The 15018-nt window shown below is 55.0% G+C and overlaps 1 protein-coding gene across 2 annotated transcripts; it reads left to right on the top strand.

The window, feature by feature from the left end:
• Positions 1–314: 314 nt before the first annotated feature.
• On the top strand, positions 315–14888 carry FDFT1 (farnesyl-diphosphate farnesyltransferase 1). 2 transcript variants are annotated; one of them, XM_054193760.1, is made up of 8 exons: positions 315–464; positions 1851–1948; positions 7188–7371; positions 9297–9425; positions 9920–10111; positions 11376–11552; positions 11813–11965; positions 13146–14888. In XM_054193760.1, exons 1-8 carry the CDS (start codon positions 348–350, stop codon positions 13365–13367), a joined length of 1272 nt encoding a protein of 423 aa, XP_054049735.1. In that variant the 5' UTR covers positions 315–347; the 3' UTR covers positions 13368–14888. The 2 variants fall into 2 exon arrangements, with proteins under 2 accessions (XP_054049735.1, XP_054049736.1); XM_054193761.1 differs by lacking the exons at positions 315–464; positions 1851–1948 and adding an exon at positions 2876–3063.
• The last annotated feature ends 130 nt before the right edge of the window (positions 14889–15018 follow it).

The raw sequence follows: 15018 nt of genomic DNA, 5'->3' as shown, positions 1-15018 counted from the left end.
GTGGTGTGCCTTCCCCGGGCCTGAAGGCAGGGGTGCTCCGTGGCGGCGAGGCCACGCGTGGGCCGTCCGCTTCCTCCTCCCGCCGGCGTGTGGCGACGGGCGCCGCCGCCCAATCAGCGCCGGCCGGCTGCCGTCACACCAGCCCTGCCGCCTTCCCATTGGCCGGCGCTCCCCTGGTGCGAGCGCACCTCGGCCAATAAGCGGCCTGGCCGTTTCACCGAGCGATGGGGCGAGCCAGCTGATTGGCGGAGGGGCGGGGCAGAGGCGGTGCCGCCCCGACTCCGGTTAAGCGGCGGGCGGGGGGGTGGCGGCGGCGGCAGTAGCAGCAGCAGCAGAAGAGGGGGGGAATGAGCGCGGCCCCCATGGAGCTGCTGAGGAAATGGCTGGGCCACCCCGAGGACATCTACAACCTGCTGCGCTTCAAAATGGGCGGCTACCGGGCCGTCATGCCGCGGATGGACCCGGTGAGCGGAGCCGGGGGTGAGGGCGGGGGGAGGGGAGGATGCGCTGCGCTGTCTCCGGTGCCCGGGGCGGGGGTGGGGAGAAGATGCCGCGGTGATGTGGGGGCCGGGAGGAGGAGGAGGAGGAGGAGGGTGGGGTGGCATCTCCCTGCGCGGCTGCGGCGTTGCCATGGGTGAGCGTTGCACCGGTGTTACCGGTGGGCGGCACCGGCTGCTTCCCGGGCATCGCACCGGCTGCGGGCACCCCAGGCATTCATTGCAGAGGGTCCGGCCTCACCGTGCATTGCCCGGGGCCGGTACCCTGCGGGCATCGCACCGGCTCTGAGCGATGCGCGGGTCCCGGTGCTTTGCACCGGCTTTATGCTTCCCGTGCATTGCACCGGCTCGGAGTGATGCACGATTCTCGGTGCTTCCCGGTCATTGCAGGGCTCCGGTGCCTTGCACCGGTTTCGTGCTTTCTGTGCGTTGAGTGCCGTGCCGCGGGACCGGTGCTGTGCATCACTCAGAGCCGGTGCGATGCACGCAGGGTACCGGCTCCGGGCATCGCACCGGCTTTATGCTGCTGGGGCATGGCACCGGTGAGGCCTTTCCGCACATCACACGGCTCTGGGAATCGCACGGTTCCAGTGCTTTGCACCGGCTTCGTGCTTTCCGCGCATTGCCCGGGGCCGGTACCCTGCTTGCATCGTACCGGCTCCGGCTGATGCCCGGTACCGGTGCTTCCCGGGCATCGCACGGCCGGGGGGATTTGCATCGGCTTTGTGTTTCCCGTGCATTGCACCGGCCCCGGGAATTGTACGGCCCCGCTGCTTTGCACGGGCTTTATGCTGCCCGGGCATCGCACCGGTTCCGAGTGATGCAGGGTTTCGGTCCTTTCCGGACATCGCACGGCCCCGGTGCTTTCCGTGCACGGCTTCGGGGATCGCAATGGCACCGGGCACGGCCCCGGTGCTTCCCATGCATCGCACCGGCCCCGGACCCCGCACGGCCCCGGTGCTCTGCATGTATCGCACCGGCCCCGGTCCCCGCACGGCCCCGGCGTTTCCCATGCACGGCCCCGGTCCGGCAGGGCGGCGGTGCCCCGGCGGCGCGGCGCGGGTTAAGGGGGCGGGCGGCCCGTGGGGGCGGAGCGGCCGCAGCCCCCCGCTGCCGCCGCCGCCGCCGCGCCCCATGGCGGCCAGCACCAAAGCCGTGTCCCTCTTCAAGCGGACCCTGGCCTTGTCCCCGCCGCGGGGTCCCCCCCGGGCGCTGGGGCGGCTGCGGGGCGGCGGGCGGAGGGTGCAGCAGCAGCAGCAGCAGCGCGGGGGGGGGGTCGCCGCCGCCCCCCCGGCCCCGCCGCCGGCCGCCCCCCGCCTCCAGCCGCCCCCCGGCACCCCGGTCTGCCCGCAGGACTCGCTGGGACGCGGCCTCCGGACCTGCTACCGCTACCTCAACCAGACGAGCCGCAGCTTCGCCGCCGTTATCCAGGCCCTGGACGGAGAGCTGCGGTGAGCTGGGGGCGGGGGGGGGAGGGGGGGGGGGCGACGGGGGGCTGGGGGTGGCGGGGGCAAGGTCTCTCCCAACGCTGAGGCTCCCCGGGAGGTGGCGGGGGCAACGGCCCGCAGGCATCGGGGGTACCCTGGAGGTGGTGGGTGCAATGTCTTCCCAGTGCTGGGGTTCCTCGGGAGGGGGGGTGTGTGTAGTGCTCCCCTTCCCCCGAGGTCGGGGGTCCCCATGAGGTGGTGGGTGCAGTGACTCGCTGACACTGGGGGTCCCCAGGAGGTGGTGGGTGCAGTGCCCTCCCCCGACACCTCGGGGCTCTTTGGGAGATGGTGGGTACGAGGGTCCCTGATGCCACACCCCCCCTGGAGGTGATGGGTGCAATGCCCCCCTGACACGGGGGTGCCTTGTAAGGTGGTGGGTGCAATCCCCACCCCTCCCCGCCCCGGCACTGGGATCCCCCAGGAGGTGGTGGGTGCAATGTCCCCCCGACACTGGGGCTTCTCAGGAGGTGGTGGGTGCAATGCTGCCCCCCAAGGCTGAGGGTCCTTGGGAGGTGGTGGGTGCTAACCCCCCACAGACACTGGGGCTCCTTGCGAGGCGGTGGGTGCAATGTCCCTGTGACACCGGTGGTCCTCAGGAGATGGTGGGTGCAATGCTCGCCCCCCAAGGCTGAAGGTCCTCGGGAGGTGGTGGGTGCAATGCCTCCCCCCACCCCGGGCTGAGCCGTCTGGGAGGTGGTAGGTGCGATGCCCCCCACCCCGTCACCGGGGCTCCCAGGGAGGTGCTCCATGCAATGCCCCCAAAATGCCATATTTCCTTAGCTGAGCCGCTGGGAAATGCTCCCTCTTCCTGCCTGTGCAGCAGATCCCCGGGGTGCTGGGCTGGGCTGGCTGGCGACAATCCGTGATGCAGCCCGTACGTGAGGATTTTCACGTCGGAGCTGGCTGGACGTGACGCATCCACCCTTCAGCTCCTTGGCCAGCAGACGGTTAAACGCAGCGCCTGGCCATGTGCTGTTTGTGACACCCTGGGAATGTGTCCTGGCAGTGCCAAGGGCTGGCGCTGGCCTCCAGAGAGCAAAATCCCAGGGCTGACCGAGGGTCTGCACCCAGCCTGGAAGGTACTTTTGGAAGCAGCTGCCTTAAAACCTAGGAAATCATGGGAGGGGGATTGCTGGACGCTCAATTTTTTTGCTGTACAAATTTTCCTGACCCAGGCGAAGTTTCAGATGGTGGTAGGTGCAAAGCTCAGCTGGCCTGCTGCTTTGTGCATGTATATATTATATATTTCTATATTATATTCATATAGAAATAACTGATTTCAGCACATAGATCTCTCTCCAGTTAATCCCAAACTGGGATTAATCGTCAAAATTAGGGGTTGTTCCTATAAATTCCACCAATCGCATCTAATGCTGCGGTTGCCAGCGCCGGGCCTGAACACTGGGTTTTCTGTTGGGTTTCTGAGCCCCGGTTTGGCGTTTTGGACGGTGCCCCATCGCTGTCGTCTGGCGTTTATGAAATGATGTCTGCAGCCGGTTTTACAGGAAAGGCAAAAAAAATCCAGCGGTTTGGCCGGGGTTGCGTGGAAAGGTACGAGTGGGGCCAAGAATAAATTTTTTTTTTTTTTTCCACGCTTGGTGTATTAGCTAATGTAGAAATTAAGGAAAAAAAAAAAAAAAAGAAAGGCGGCCAATCAATAAAACACCTTGAAAGCTTTTAGCAGTGCCTGCATGCCATGTGCTGGCTTCCATCGTCCTGCGGTTATCTTTTTTTGTCTGTCTTTTCTGTTCTTTAATCCTCCCAGCCATTGCAGTTTGCTGGGATCGGGGAAGGCTCCCTACCCTCAGGGCACAGAAACTTCTGCCTGGCATCCTAAAAATGCTATTGCCGGATTTTTGCGACCTGGGGCTGCCCAGGGGTTGCGGCTGAATTACAGCCGGCTTGTTGCGAATCAGAAGAAATTAATTTTCAAAGCCCAATTGTTCCGCTGAAGAGTTTTGGGACAAAAGAGGGAAATGACAAATAGGCAGAATATATGAATAGGCGGAGCAGCAAGTTTAGCAAAGGAATTAATTTTGCCGGATCGCGTCAAAGAAGTGTTTTCATTGATGTTAACCCCGTTAAGGGGTTAAACTGAACCCCAGTAGTTACGGACTGCTTAATATTTGCCTCTTCCTGCTGGTTGAAGGAGCTGCTGGTGTAGGATTCAAGCCCAGGGCCTGCTCCAGAGCGCTGTGTCCTACACCACAGCCCGGTCCCCTCCCTTTGCCGCTTCTTTGAAATTAAAATCTCCTTGTTTGAAGGCTGGGGAAGCGTGAAGCTCTTGCTGCCTGGTTCGCATCCCTGCTCCCAGGAGAGTTTCCATGCGTCCCCCCAAGGACTGCTGGAAGATGGAGAGGTTCTGGCTGAGTGCTGGGAGCGATGCTCCCTAGGCTGGCGCATGGGGAGTTGAGCTAAAATGTTTGCTTTCTTCCTGCTTTATTTTTTTTGGCCCTGTAAACCATGTGTTTTGCTGGCCAGGGCCCTGTCTCGCCCGTTGCTCCATGGTCAGGGCGTTTTCTTGGAAGGTGGAAGGCTCCAAACTGCAGCATCGTCGGCAGCTGAGCCAACATCGTAACTTTTTGGTGGTGGAGTTAGGAGCCAACATTGTAACTCCTGTCCTGGTGGTGGAGAGAAGAGGGATGCTCCTGCAACAGGATACCATGGTCCTGCCTGTCCGTAGGACCCTTCAGGATCAATTCCTGCAGGTTCAGCTCTTTGGTGGAGAGGACCAGCCTTGTGCATGTGGTGGCAAGGAGAAAGGAGACCTCCTCACCTGGGAAGTGTGGAGCTGTGCCTAGGACAGGGCTGGAGCTTGAGCCCTGAGATGAAATCATGCTTAGAATCATAGAATGGTTTAGATTGGAAGGGACCTTAAAGATCATCTAGTTCCAACCCTCCTGCCCTGGGCAGGGACACCTCCCACTAGACCAGGTTGCTCAAAGCCCCATCCAACCTGGCCTTGAACCCCTCCAGGGATGGGGACTTGCTCTTTGGAAGTGGATGCTTCCAGTTGTGCAAAGGGGAGGTAATGCTGGAGTGTCTTCCTCCTGGTAATGTCACGCGTGTTTGTTGGGAAGACTGAGTGGCTTTGGTTGGCCGCTGTCATCCCCATGGGTCTCGGGTTGGAGCCCAGCTGGGACCACGGTTCCTGGGAACCCTGCAGAGAAATGGGGAGCTGCAGGCAGACCACGCTCACTGTGTAATTGTTTTTATGATCTTACATTTCATAGAATCATGGAGTAGTTTGGGTTGGAAGGCACTTTTAAAGCCCATCTAGTCCAACCCCCCTGCCATGGGCAGGGACATCTTCAACTGGACCAGGTTGCTCAAAGCCCCATCCAACCTGGTCTTGAATGTTTCCAGGGATGGGGCATACATCACGTCTCTGGGCAACCTGGGCCAGGGTTTCTCCACCCTCAGCGTAAAACATTTCTTCTTTTGATTTGCCCAGATTGCCACGGAGCTGAATTCAGTGTGTGATGGGAGTTGGGGATGCAGTTAAGACTTGGATGCAGAAAAGGGGTTAAATAAGTGGAGTTATTGCTAGTTCTTCTCTTGGCATGGCGTAAATTTGAGAGGACCTCCTGGGATGGCATTTTGGATGGTGTTTCAGCTTCTGCTCCACCTTTCTTGGTTGCTGCCAGAGGAGGTCCTTGCTGAAAGGCCTTGGGAGTCCTGGGCACTTGCAACCTGCGGGATGAATGTTCGCAGCCCGGTTGAGACGGGAAAACTCAGCCATGCAAAGGAACGGGAGGGCACGAACGAGGTGCTCGTGAGCGCTCGGATGTGTGCTTTGACAGAAGTGTTAAATACCCTTCAATTAAGGAAAAAAATACCAAATTTAACAGTATTGGCTGTAAGAGCCGTTCAGTTTTCCCTGGCTGCTTAATCACCGCTCGTGCGTTGTCATCCCAGGAGAGCCACGCTTCCGCCTAGTAATTAGCATTGAAGCAGTCTGAGCAAGTTTCCATTTGTTAAACAATTAATAAATGCATCATCTCCTTGAAGTATCGCTGTGCTCCTTTAGAGCTAAGGGATTATTTTCTCTAAATCCTGGACTCGGAGCCGGTATTTCTCACCAGCGGGACTTTATTTTTTTGCATCAGCTGTGGAAATGTGGAGGCCGGGTTGGGGAAAGTGGCTTTCCAGCAGCTTTCTGCAGGCGTGCTGGGACATGTGGGCTGTGACACATCTTGTGTGCAGAGATACCAAATCCAGGGTGTTTTGGCTCTATTTTCCAGTCCTGACATTCCAGTTACACAGTAAGGGACCCCCTTATTACCTCCCCCCCTCCCCCCAAACAGGCTAAAAGGGTGCTGGGTGCAGAGAAGGGGAAGTAATAGGAAAAATCCACCTGCTTTTTTTCCCCTTCTTTATTTTCCATTTGGTTTTTCCAGGAGCAGACCTTGGGCTCTGTCCTCCCAGGTCCTAGTGAGTGTTGGTCGAGAACCTGGGATCTTGCCTGCAGGGTTGGGTCTTTCCTGCAGGATTGGACCTCGCGGTGCCCTGCCCTGCCCAGACCAAGGGAGACTTTACAGGCCCATCCCTTCCCTGATAGACATGTTAGAAAGCCAAAACCCATGCCGTAGTTCTCTGCACGAAGGGGAAAAACCTGGGTTTCCCACCCCGCTCAGGCATTCTGCAGCTTTTGTGGTGATCAGCCCACGGGGGGTTTGTGCAGAGGCACTTCTGCTGCTCAGAGTGAGGGTTCAAGGAGATGATGATCAAGGTACTGGGAAGCACTGCTGGTGGGGCTTTCCATCCCTAACCTGCTCCCGTGACCCTGGGATTTGAGGAGCACACTTCTAACACATTTATTTTACATTCCTGCACTGCAAGGGACAGCCACTGTCCCCAGACGATGGCTGGGGAAGCTGGTACCTTGGGTCTAGTTGAAGATGTCCCTGCTCGTTGTAGGGGAGTTGGACTATAGATGACCTTTAACGATTCCTTCCAACCCAAACCATTCTATGATTTGATGGAGGAGGGATTGGACGTGGGCATCCCTTGACCAAAGCTGGTTTCCAGACTGTAGGAGACACTGGGATCTTCCAAAAGCATCAACAACCTGGTGGTGCCAGCATGTGTCATGTGGAGCTGGAATCGCCTCTGCCGAAGGCTGTGCGGTTAATCGAAGCTGTTTGTCCCACCTAACGAGCAATCCCAAGTAAGGGATGATTGTTTTTTTCTCTCCCCCCAGACACGCCGTCTGTATATTCTACCTAGTTCTCCGTGCCCTGGACACTATAGAGGATGACATGTCCATCAGCTTAGATGTGAAGGTCCCGATGCTGCACGAGTTTCACTCCTATCTTTATCAACCTGAGTGGAAATACATGGAGAGCAAGGAGAAGGACCGGCAGGTGCTTGAAGACTTCCCAACGGTAAGGCACCCACCTCCTTGCTTCAGCCGCCTTGTGTCACCTTTCTGTGGATAGTTGTCCCTCCACGTTATGCCTGTCTGTGTCTGCCGAGCTCGTTCGGTCACTGGTGAGCCCGTAGCTCTTTGGAAGAGCTACATCACCTGCACGTGGGGCTGGATGCAGAGCTGGCGTGGGAAACCCAAACATTGTGTAATTCCCTACACGAGCCAGAGGTAACCCGTGCCAGCTCTGAAAAGTGGCTCTTTGCCTCTCCCGTTGGAAGAGCGACTGTCTCCTTGGGGAGAGCGATTGGGATTTGTTGCCCAACTCTGTATTGCCTGGGTTGGGTGTCCTGTGACCCCTAACAGATACGGAGAAGAGGAAAGCTGGGCTGGCGTCTGGCTTATGGATGGCCCAGTGTTTGCAACAGTCCTTGGGGATCTGCTCTAGAGCTACAGGAGTCTGTTTGCAGATACTTGATATACGTATTAGATAAAAAGCACCCTCACTCTTAGGAACGATGTTGTCCAAAATCTTGTTGCTCTAAGGATCCTTCTAAAAGGAAGCCGTAGGAAGTCTCCACTCGCAAGCTAAATCAGTATTGGAGCCTGTTCTCTGACTAGAGGCAGATTGAGAATGTCTGGCCGTGTCCAAGCCATTTAGCTCTCTCAGCATCCAGAACAGCATGGTTGCATCCCAGACTGTCCTTAAGAGAAAAGGTTTCTGGTCCACGCTACTTCCCAAGCTCCGCCTGGGGATTACTTGGGGATTACTTGGAGGTGTTCAGCCTGGAGAAGTCTCCCGGGAGACCTTCCAGCCCCTTCCAGTCCCTCAAGGGGCTCCAGGAAAGCTGGGGAGGGACTCTGGAGCAGGGAGGGGAGCCATGGGACAAGGGGGAATGGTTTTACACTGAAAGAGGGGAGATTGAGATGAGATATTGTGAAGAAATTCTTTGGTGTGAGGGTGGTGAGCCCCTGGCCCAGGTTGCCCAGGGAAGCTGTGTCTGCCCCATCCCTGGAGGGGTTCAAGGCCAGGTTGGACGGGGCTTGGAGCAACCTGGTCTTGTGGGAGGTGTCCCTGCCCAGGGCAGGGGATTGGAACTAGATGATCTTTAAGGTCCCTTCCAACCCAAACCATTCTGTGATTCTATGATTTTAATAATACCTAGTAGAGGTGTACTCTCAGGTCATGCTTCTCTGTATAGTGGAGTCAAGCCATTGAGACAGAAGAAGCGTCAACATGCTTATTTTACAGACAGACTGAGACACAGGGCGAGGAGGAGAGCCTGAATCTGTGGTGGTGTTCATGTCCGAGCTGTAGTTGTTCAGACTGTTGTCCTTACCAGATGCACACCTTGGGCTGGCTGTGGTTACCCACGGGTGGAGAAGAGCACTCAGCACAATAGGGGAGGATGTTCTTTGCAGCGTGAGAACGACTGAGTCATTAAATCATGTTATTGGAGATGTAGAAGAAGGATTTTGTGCTTTCTCGGTTGCTTGATGCCTTTCCAGTTGTGCAAAACGTGCCTTATGGAGCCAGAGCTGGAGAGGGTTCAGAACGGAGCAGCAGAAAGCTCCCTTGTCTCTCCCTGTGGTTGGCGTGATGGGATGCTCTCACAAATTACAAAAAAACCCACAACTGTGTCTGCCAAGGGTAGCTAGTTTTGGCCTGCAACTCCCGGATGATACTAGTCGAAGGCCACAGAGCCTTCTTGAAGATATTGCTGTGTCTGATCTACCGCCAGAGACGGTTCTGTTCAGACTGAGACGTGCTTTAGGGGCCTTGAAACAACTCCGTTTGCAGGAGTTGTCCTCCATCTCCAGCCAGGGCGGGATAGGCGCCCGGTAAACAGTCTTTTTCTGATTTCTTAATAAACATTGAGCTCTGCTATTTTTTTCCTAAAACTGTCATTTTTTTTTTTCCCTCACGGTGGTTTGTGCTGCCAGATCTCCATGGAGTTCAGGAACTTGTCAAAGGTTTACCAGGAGGTGATTTCAGATATTTGCCACAAGATGGGCGTCGGGATGGCAGAGTTCTTGGAGAAGAAGGTTGACTCTCAGCATGAGTGGGATAAGGTAAGTCAGCCTGGACAAGAGGACCAGACCAAACACGAGTAGGGTCCACCTTGTCTCTGGGGGAAGAGGAGACAGAACATCCCTGTGGGAAGAGGACTCAGATGTTTCAGGGAGGCTGTGTGGCCTTGGGAAGGCTTTGAGAGACTGCTGGTCCTGTGGGTGGCAGCAGGATGGCGTGGATTGTTGGTGTCACCCACCAGCACATGTTTTGGGTGACCCATCACATCAGCTGTTCCCCTGTGGGCGGTTCATTCAGCTGCCGGAGGCAGAGTGGCACCTTGGTGGGACATCCTTGGTGAGGTGTTTGCTGGGCATGGCAAAGCTGAGACGTCCCAGGGAGGGCCGTGCGAATGTGCAGAAAACATACTGTCAATTAATTCTGAGCATCATTTTCATAAAACTCACTGTGGCAAACTGGCCGCTCTTTCTAACTGTTCCTTTTATCTTGGTTTTTTTTTTTCTTTTCTGCACCTTCCTCTCTTGGTGCTTCACAGTATTGTCACTACGTTGCTGGGCTGGTGGGGATCGGCCTTTCCCGTCTCTTCTCTGCATCAGAGCTAGAAGATCCTATCATCGGGCAGGACACGGAGCTGGCCAACTCCATGGGCCTCTTCCTGCAGAAAACCAACATCATCCGTGACTATCTGGAGGACCAGCTGGAGGGAAGGGAGTTCTGGCCCAGAGAGGTGAGGGAAGGAAATTCTTTACTAGGAAGAAATTCTTCACTCTGAGGGTGGTGAGACATTGGAACATGTTGCCCAGAAAAGCTGTGGCTGCCCCATCTCTGTTCAAGGCCAGGTTGCATGGGGCTCGGAGTAACCTTGTCTGGTGGGAGGTGTCCCTGCCCAGGGCAGGGGGTTGGAACTGGATGATCTTTAAGGTCCCTTCCAACCCAAACTATTCTGTGATTCTATGAAAACATCGCCTTGGGGTGAGCGTTTCTGCTGTGCCTCTTTGGGAGATGTGCTCAGGCTGAAGGTACTGTTGTTGCTGCTCTGATACAGTGAGTTTTATCCTCTCATTGGAAGCGTTCCTGATGGAACTTCCTTCGAAATTCCCAAAGCCAGCATTTTTTCCACCATTTGTTGGTGTCTCTTGATAGTCTTTCATACTTCTGTCCAAGACCTGTAACAGATGGGGCCAACTGTCCATGCTTCCCAGGACACGTGTCTCGGGAATGCATTACCGGGTGCGTAGCAGAAGGTGCACAGCTAAAATTGTAGGGTCTCTGATGTCCCTTTAAATCAAAGTCCCTTTAAAACAGGTGAGACTTGACAGTCTGTTTTAATTTTGTCAGGACCCTACAGTAAAGCTGTGCTGCATCAGATCGCTACTGTTGGTTGTACATCTTCTTGATAATAGTTCTTCTAATGACGGCTGGGTGACAAGTTCCATATCTATCTACAGATGTGGGGATGAAATGATGTCTCCCCACACTGCCAAGAACTTGTTGTGCCAATTTTTCCCCTCTCTGTTATGTTGGTTCTGGAAATGAGGGAGGATAAGGCTTGGTGAGATCTCGGGAGGGTACCTAGTCTGTTCCCAAAGGCAGGACCAGCTCTGCCTGAGCCTGACAGATGCTTGTCCGCTCTTCTTCAGGCCCTCCAAGAATTTTTCTCCCCCTTTTCCATGTGGCTCACCTGTGTCATAGAGCATTTTTTGATGTCAGCCCAATGTGTGAGGCATCTTTTCCTTGCCCTGCCTAGAGAAGATGTGGAGATGAGTTGCATCCTCCTTCTTTGCAATCCCTTTGTTATATGCAAAGGCCACTGTCGTGTCCTTGCAGCTTGCCCACCCTTCTTTTCTTTAGCCTAGCAAGCCCTACTCCTTCAAGGCTTTCATGGGTCTCTGGTGGTTCTTGTTGCTTTCCCAAACCTCAGGCTGTGACTGATGTCTCTCTTACGGCACGAATGTACCCTCCAACTTGTGAGTCCTTATCTTGATGTTTAGGTTTGGAGCAGATACGCAAAGAAGCTCTCGGATCTTGCCAAACCAGAGAACATCGATATGGCTGTCCAGTGTCTGAATGAGCTCATCACCAATGCCCTCCACCATGTCCCTGATGTCCTCACATACTTATCCCGCCTGAAAAACCAAAGCGTCTTCAACTTCTGTGCTATCCCCCAGGTGAGTTATGCTTTCAAGTGGTTCTTCATCGTCTGCAGCCCAGCTGATGAGAAGCTGGAGGTGTTGGAGCATTATATATCATGTCAATATTAGCCTGTTTTATTCTCCGTCTCTCTTTTTTTCCGGTACCTGCCATTTCTGCTGGTGGTGAGATTGTGGCTCCACTCCTGAGTGTTTTGCCATTGATTTCACTTGGGCCAGGGTTACTCCCTTGGCAAGCTCCTTGCAATGCAGTAAGGCCTCTTGGTGTTTCTCCTTAGGTGATGGCTATTGCCACGTTGGCTGCCTGCTATAACAACAAGCAGGTGTTCAGGGGTGTTGTGAAGATCCGGAAGGGACAAGCCGTCACTCTAATGATGGATGCCACAAACATACAAGCTGTCAAAGCCATTATGTACCAGTATGTGGAAGAGGTAGGTTGAGCAGCTTCCTTTGAGTACTTTCTGTCTCATTGCTGCTATGGAATTGGGAAAACCCATGAATCTGTTGATCCTGTCCTTGAGTCTCTTAGTCATTTCATGGTGGCAGGGCATGGTGACCCTGATATGGTTTTGGCTTGGACCAAACTAGGTGCTTGATGTGTTCTCTTGGTCTGTGCCTGTGTTGAGAGGCAGAGACATAGGTCCTGCTGTCCTTCTGGTGGAGAACCGGAGGAGCCAGGTGTCACAGTGTAGGACTTCCCTTGACCTGAGCAGGCCCAGAGGACCTTTCTTGCAACACACCTTGGAACAGGTTGCATCATCTCACCACAGGCTGCACGCAGTCTTGTTTTCACTGTGTCCGTAGTTGCAGCTGGCAGCATGGTGTGGTGGCTCTTCTCTTGTGCTCCATGGCCAACAGTAAATGAGAGTGGCTCTTCACGGGTTGTTAAAGCAGTGGGACTCCCAACTTCAGGGTACTGTGGAGGTTAAAAGGTCATGTGGAGGAACATCTGGTGGATGGATTCATGAAAAAACCCAACACTCCAACCCCCAAAACCAAATCCAGCGAGGGCTGTTAAATAAAAAGACATTACATCTGCACCAGGGAGACCCCAAACCATGCATGATGGGAGGTCCCTTTGTGGGCTGGGCAGCCCTATGGCAAGGGACACTGACACCTTAGCACCTTATCCCAGAGGAGGGTCTTTGCTTGTGCACGCCTCCGTAAGAGTCAAGCAGACAAGTATCTCAAAGACCATCAGGTTTGAAAACCCCAGAGACCATGGGGTTGTCTGATGAAAGTGGCAATTTCCTGGCAGTCACACCAGCTGCTGGTCACACTGAGGGTGTCTTCACTGGTTTGGGGTGGGCTGCGGATTGCTGGGCAAGAAGCACTGGTCCCAGCAACATCACTTGGGGTTGAGGGACTGTGTCTGGGGCCATGTGGTCCATCTCCCATCATGGGGTGCCCTCAAGAGGCTGCTTGGCTTAATGCACTTCCCAAGGGAAATGGGCCCTGACCCCATCCAGACATCTCTTGCTCCATGGCAGTCCACCACTGAGGTTGCTCTTGAGGACATGGTGGCCCTAAGGCTTCCTCTTTCATGTAGTGGTCCCATTTGTCTCCTCAACCTTGGATGGGAACCATAACTCCTCCTTCTTCCCTCCCCAGATCTACCAGAAGATCCCAAGCACAGACCCGTCATCCAACAAGACGCAGCAGGTTATCGCCTCCATCCGCGCCATGAGCTTGCCTGGCAGCCCCATGGCATCGCGCCACCACTACTCCCCCATCTACCTGTCGTGCGCCATGCTCCTGGCTGCCCTGAGCTGGCAGTACCTGAGCACCATCACCAAGGCCACTGAGGAGTACGTCCAGGCGGGCGAGAACTGATGGGCAGCGGGGATGGCAGGGGGAGAGATGGTCGGTGGCTGGGCAGCGGAGGCAGAAGGCTTCCTCGTCCCCTGCCAGTGGGGATGGCCAGGCAGTGGGGTGCCACCGGGCCGGGGACGGTGACGAGGATGGGATGCCGGTGAGCTGCAGCCCCGGGGCGACGGTGTGGTTTTGCTCCTCACCACCCTTGCCATCTGCTTGGATGGTTACAAACGCTAATCGGAGTCTTACTGTTTGAGGTTGAATATTTTTTTTCCCCTTCTTTCCTGTTGGACAGTTTACCTGAATATTTTTTTTTTCTTTTGTTTTTGGTTTTTTTTTTTTGGTTAGGATGGTTTTCAATAGAAACTGCAGTTGCCTCTTTTCTTGCTTGAGATTTGAGACACCTTTCCAGCTCAGAGCTGAGGAAGACCTTCTGGGTTTTGCCTCCCTTTCTTAGGCAGCCTCTTCCCCCATCGCCTCTGGTGTCTGCTCCGCACTGGAAGGACGCTGCTTCAGCCAGGAGAGGAACACGCTTCCTTATCCAGGGAAAAGGCTCTGGCCACCTTCTGGCCCTCAACCCAGGCTGGTTGACATCCTGCGGCCTGGAAACAGGCAGAGGCAATCTTGAAGTTTCTGTTGTTGTGCTGAAGGAGGCTGCTAGGCTTGAAACAAGCCCTTTTAATGTTAATTGACGGTGGAGGTGGGATGCTCTGTCCACTTCGATGTGCCCCCAGCTGAAAGCCATCGACTGCAGCTCCCTCCCCTCTGGCAGACGGCGCTCTGCACTTGCAAAGCTTTGTGTTTCAGCAGCTGGGGGGTGGTTAAAATGAGAAGGGAGCTGCCTGCATGGCTCTGAGCTGCTATCCCCCCGCCTGACTCCAGTGCTGGGGGGGTCCGGGCTCTGCAACCATTTCTTCAGCCCAAGAGGATGGGTGGCCGTGGCAGAGCAAGGCAGGGGAGCGAGGGTTTGCACCGTGGGTTCCTCATGGGATGTTTTTTTAGGGGACCTTGGTGCGTTGGCCACCCTGAAAGGCAGCAGTGACCCCTGCCATGGGCTGGGAAGGCTTGAGCCACTGAGGGGGAACCCAGGGCGGGTGTCCCTGTCCCACTTGGCTCTAGCTTGGGATGATGCTTTGGGTAAGACCGACGCGGAGGCTGGAAGATGCTTCCACTGCTGTTCTGAAACACATCAGGCTGGACTTGCTTCAAGAGGAAACAACGCTTTAGAGGCAAGTCCTGTTTTCCTAGGGTGGATTTCAGTTTTCAGGTTGCCTACCCACCTGCCCCTCAAATGCTGCTTTGCCTTTGTGAAAGGAAGGGCAGCCTGTGTCCCGGTACGGGACGGAGCTGTCTACTGGGTGCAGTTTGGTGGCCTTTGCAAGGCCAAGCCCCTGTGGCCAGACTGTTGCTCAGAAGAAGAACCTCTACTCCACAGGTACCGATGTAGATAGTTTTAGGCTGTTGTTCAAAAGAAGCTTGCGATAGCTCTCTTTGTGCAGCTTCCTGTCTTGTTAAAATTAAAGTTTTCTTTGGGAAAAAGATTGTTTGATAATTTTTTTAGCTATCATTTCGTTTCCATGCGTAACTCTCCATCATGCCACAAGTTACAAGCCCTCAGCTCAGATGAAATGCAGATCATAGAAGGGTTTGGGTTGGAAGGGACCTTAAA

Source organism: Rissa tridactyla, chromosome 3 (genome assembly GCF_028500815.1).
Source record: "Rissa tridactyla isolate bRisTri1 chromosome 3, bRisTri1.patW.cur.20221130, whole genome shotgun sequence".
NCBI lineage: Eukaryota > Metazoa > Chordata > Aves > Charadriiformes > Laridae > Rissa > Rissa tridactyla.
This window is presented reverse-complemented; position numbering and strand designations above follow the sequence as displayed.

Bases quoted from the DNA above. Each gene is read 5' to 3' on its own strand.
- FDFT1 (XM_054193760.1), top strand. From the start codon at position 348: ATGAGCGCGGCCCCCATGGAGCTGCTGAGGAAATGGCTGGGCCACCCC. The intron at 1,949-7,187 runs GTGAGCTGGGGG...CTCTCCCCCCAG, and splicing joins GCCCTGGACGGAGAGCTGCG to ACACGCCGTCTGTATATTCT. The intron at 11,966-13,145 runs GTAGGTTGAGCA...TTCCCTCCCCAG, and splicing joins TGTACCAGTATGTGGAAGAG to ATCTACCAGAAGATCCCAAG.